Raw genomic sequence first — 5,151 nt, forward strand, 5'->3', positions numbered from 1 at the left:
AAGTGCATCTATTCATCATAAAAGTGCATCTGTCCATAAAAGTGCATCTGTTCATCATAAAAGTGCATCTGTCCATCATAAAAGTGCATCTGTAAAAGTGCATCTGTCCATCATAAAAGTGCATCTGTCCATCATAAAAGTGCATCTGTCCATCATAAAAGTGCATCTATTCATCATAAAAGTGCATCTGTCCATAAAAGTGCATCTGTCCATCATAAAAGTGCATCTATTTATCATAAAAGTGCATCTGTCCATCATAAAAGTGCATCTGTCCATCATAAAAGTGCATCTATCCATCATAAAAGTGCATCTGTCCATCATAAAAGTGCATCTATTCATCATAAAAGTGCATCTGTCCATCATAAAAGTGCATCTGTCCATCATAAAAGTGCATCTATTCATCATAAAAGTGCATCAATTCATCATAAAAGTGCATCTATTCATCATAAAAGTGCATCTGTCCATCATAAAAGTGCATCTATTCATCATAAAAGTGCATCTATTCATCATAAAAGTGCATCTATTCATCATAAAAGTGCATCTGTCCATCATAAAAGTGCATCTATTCATCATAAAAGTGCATCTGTCCATCATAAAAGTGCATCTATCCATCATAAAAGTGCATCTATTCATCATAAAAGTGCATCTGTCCATCATAAAAGTGCATCTGTCCATCATAAAAGTGCATCTATCCATCATAAAAGTGCATCTATCCATCATAAAAGTGCATCTATTCATCATAAAAGTGCATCTGTCCATCATAAAAGTGCATCTGTCCATCATAAAAGTGCATCTATTCATCATAAAAGTGCATCAATTCATCATAAAAGTGCATCTATTCATCATAAAAGTGCATCTGTCCATCATAAAAGTGCATCTATTCATCATAAAAGTGCATCAATTCATCATAAAAGTGCATCTATTCATCATAAAAGTGCATCTGTCCATCATAAAAGTGCATCTATTCATCATAAAAGTGCATCTATTCATCATAAAAGTGCATCTGTCCATCATAAAAGTGCATCTATTCATCATAAAAGTGCATCTGTCCATCATAAAAGTGCATCTATCCATCATAAAAGTGCATCTATTCATCATAAAAGTGCATCTGTCCATCATAAAAGTGCATCTGTCCATCATAAAAGTGCATCTATCCATCATAAAAGTGCATCTATCCATCATAAAAGTGCATCTATTCATCATAAAAGTGCATCTGTCCATCATAAAAGTGCATCTGTCCATCATAAAAGTGCATCTATCCATCATAAAAGTGCATCTGTCCATCATAAAAGTGCATCTATTCATCATAAAAGTGCATCTGTCCATCATAAAAGTGCATCTGTCCATCATAAAAGTGCATCTGTCCATCATAAAAGTGCATCTATTCATCATAAAAGTGCATCAATTCATCATAAAAGTGCATCTATTCATCATAAAAGTGCATCTGTCCATCATAAAAGTGCATCTATTCATCATAAAAGTGCATCTATTCATCATAAAAGTGCATCTGTCCATCATAAAAGTGCATCTATTCATCATAAAAGTGCATCTGTCCATCATAAAAGTGCATCTATCCATCATAAAAGTGCATCTGTCCATCATAAAAGTGCATCTGTCCATCATAAAAGTGCATCTGTCCATCATAAAAGTGCATCTATCCATCATAAAAGTGCATCTATCCATCATAAAAGTGCATCTATTCATCATAAAAGTGCATCTGTCCATCATAAAAGTGCATCTGTCCATCATAAAAGTGCATCTATTCATCATAAAAGTGCATCAATTCATCATAAAAGTGCATCTATTCATCATAAAAGTGCATCTGTCCATCATAAAAGTGCATCTATTCATCATAAAAGTGCATCTATTCATCATAAAAGTGCATCTGTCCATCATAAAAGTGCATCTATTCATCATAAAAGTGCATCTGTCCATCATAAAAGTGCATCTATCCATCATAAAATTGCATCTATCCATCATAAAAGTGCATCTATCCATCATAAAAGTGCATCTATTCATCATAAAAGTGCATCTGTCCATCATAAAAGTGCATGAAAGGCTGTTAAAGTGAAAAAACCCCTTGTGGAAGAAGAATATAACTGTGAATGTAACTATATATAACTGTGACAATGAGCACTGACCAGGGTCAACCAAACGCTGGATTTTCAAAGGTATGTGACCGTCCTTGAATGAATAATTTATTAGATGCACGCCTGTATGTTATCGTGGGGACATCAACGTTATATTGCCACCCCCTTAAACATGACGCGGAACAAAACGAACTGTGACTGGTTGCGTTACATGTCACTAACGTCCTCTTGGGCGATCCTTGGCAAGAAAAGCTGCGATAGAGCTGCATGGAGAGTAAATCATGGGCTTTTAATTTTAATTTTTGGGTGAACTATCCCTTTAAAATGTAAATAAAAACACTTATTTTCTGAGATTTGCTTCGTGGGCTACAGGCAGCGCTCTACATGTGTTTGTGTGGTCAGTGTGTGTGTGGTGATCGTGAGCGTACGTCATTCTCCAGCAGGTTAAACATGCTCTGCTCCGCGACCTCTTTAGACTCGTCAAACTTCTCCAGCGCCTGCTTGATCTCGTCCTCCGTCACTTTCCCATGACGCTTCTTCTTATAATCGAAGTCCAGGCGACGACCTTCCATCTTCTTCAGATGATGCTGCAGGAGGAACACACACGTTTACACACACACTCTCTCTCAGTCTCTCTGAGTCACTCTGAGTCACTCTGAGTCACTCTGAGTCACTCTGAGTCACTCTGAGTCACTCTGAGTCACTCTGAGTCACTCTGAGTCACTCTCACTCACTCTCTCTCACTCTCTCTCACACTCTCTCACACTCACTCACACTCACTCTCTCTCACACTCACTCTAACTCTAACTCACACTCACTCTAACTCACACTCACTCTAACTCACACTCACTCTAACTCACACTCACTCTAACTCACACTCACTCACTCTCACTCACTCTCACTCACTCTCACTCACTCTCACTCACTCTCACTCACTCTCACTCACTCTCACTCACTCTCACTCACTCACTCTCACTCACTCTAACTCACTCTAACTCACTCTAACTCACTCTAACTCTCTCAAACTCTCTCAAACTCACACTCACTCTAACTCTCTCACTCACTCTAACTCTCTCACTCACTCACTCTCACACTCACTCTCTCTCACTAACTCTCACTCACTTTCACTCACTCTCACTCTCTCTCTCACACTCAAACTCACCCACTCTCACTCACTCTAACTCACTCACTCTCTCTCACACTCAAACTCACACTCACTCTAACTCACTCACTCTCACTCACTCACTCACTCTCTCTCACACTCAAACTCACACTCACTCTAACTCACTCACTCTCACTCACTCACTCACTCTCACACTCACTCTCTCTCACTAACTCTCACTCACTTTCACTCACTCTCACTCTCTCTCTCACACTCAAACTCACCCACTCTCACTCACTCTAACTCACTCACTCACTCTCACACTCAAACTCACTCACTCTCTCACTCACACTCACTCTAACCCACTCTAACCCACTCTCACTCAAACTCACTCACTCTCTCTCACACTCAAACTCACACTCACTCACTCTCACTCACACTCACTCTCTCTCTCTCACACTCAAACTCACCCACTCTCACTCACTCACTCACTCTCTCTCTCTCACACTCAAACTCACTCACTCTAACCCACTCTCACTCAAACTCACTCACTCTCACTCAAACTCTCACTCACACTCTCACTCATACTCACTCACTCAAACCCACTCTCACACTCAAACTCACACTCACTCTAACCCACTCTCACTCACTCTAACTCACTCACTCACTCTCACTCTAACTCAATCACTCTTACTCACTCTTCTCACTCTTTAACTCTCTAAGTCTCTCTCTTACTCTAACCCATTCTAACTCACTCACTCTCACTCTCTCTCTCTCTCTCTCTCTCTCTCTCTCTCTCTCTCTCACTCACTCTCTCTCTCACTCTAACTCACTCTCTCTCGGGTAACAGAGTCAAACTGCACCTGAATCTCTTTGAGGTCTTTGTCGTGCAGGTTCTGCAGCGGGTCGATGAAGTTCTGTTTGACGTTTATATCTAAAGCGTCTTTCACCTCCCCGAGCTCGCGCATGGATTCACCGGCGTCCAGCAGAGCCAAACCTGAACACACATACACAAATCATTATCTTCTAAAATAATAATAATAATAATAAAATGAACACTAATTTTCCAACTTAACACTTATTTTGATTCAGATATAATAATCCGTTCAATGAGTCAAGTAGATGATTCAGTTCAAGATTCAGATTCTTGTGTTCAGTTCACACTGATTCATCAGTCAAACCAATTTATTGAAAACAGCTCATTTGATGATGTATGTTCATTATGTGCAGTCAGTGAGAACAACAGAAGCAACACGGAAAACAAAGAACAACAAAGGAAAAAATAGGAACCATTCAACAACTGACAAGGAACAAGTGAAACACAAGGGCTATATATACAATGGGGTAAAAAGTAAACAAGTAGCACCTGGGGAGACTAATCAAGGGAGAACCAATGAACAATTGAACTACAAACAGACTACAAAGTGTAACAGAGCCCCCTTGGTGGTGGCCCTGTGCAGGTGGCCAGGGCGGCACGGACAGGTACCCTGATGGTGTCACGGATGGAACAGGAGTCAGACAGGTGGTAAGTGTAATAAGTTTATTTACAGTTGTAGCAGAAACAGACGGAGGTATGGTGAGTGTTCAAACAGATGGTAACTTAGCTGAAGTATAACAAGAGTCTCTATTGCAGATGCAGATGGGAGATCACATGGATAGATGGGAACGGATGGCTGAAGACGGAAGATGATGTCCACGGGCAAGGGGTCGAAGCAAGTCCGAAGGGAATGAGGTAAGTAGCAGATGAGTATCATAGGTGAGTCTGTGTGTCATGTAGCGACGAGACCAGACAATGAGTGAGTGCAAGGGAGCTGAATATAAAGGGAGGTGGAATGATGAGGTGCAGGTGATGGTGATCAGAACTCCGGTGATAATGAAAGAGTGGGAGGAGTGTGTGAATGAGTGGGAGGAGTGGATGGAGCTGGTGGAATCCTGACAGATGGACTGTGCTTATCTTCC

The 5,151-nt window shown here is 40.5% G+C and overlaps 1 protein-coding gene across 1 annotated transcript in view; it reads right to left on the reverse strand.

Moving 5' to 3' along the window:
- The window catches only part of sh3gl2b (SH3 domain containing GRB2 like 2b, endophilin A1), a gene marked incomplete at its 5' end in the record, with an annotated part of 11,712 nt that extends 7,523 nt beyond the window's left edge, over positions 1–4,189 (reverse strand). The window contains 2 exons of the mRNA XM_077225161.1: positions 2,519–2,677; positions 4,056–4,189. Of these exons, the coding sequence (XP_077081276.1) occupies positions 2,519–2,677; positions 4,056–4,189 (293 nt within the window). The remainder of the gene's footprint in view (positions 1–2,518; positions 2,678–4,055) is intronic.
- Positions 4,190–5,151: the final 962 nt, after the last annotated feature.

The sequence above is a fragment of the Siphateles boraxobius genome, unplaced genomic scaffold (genome assembly GCF_051911475.1).
Source record: "Siphateles boraxobius isolate OS27281-9 unplaced genomic scaffold, OSU_SipBor_1 126, whole genome shotgun sequence".
NCBI lineage: Eukaryota > Metazoa > Chordata > Actinopteri > Cypriniformes > Leuciscidae > Siphateles > Siphateles boraxobius.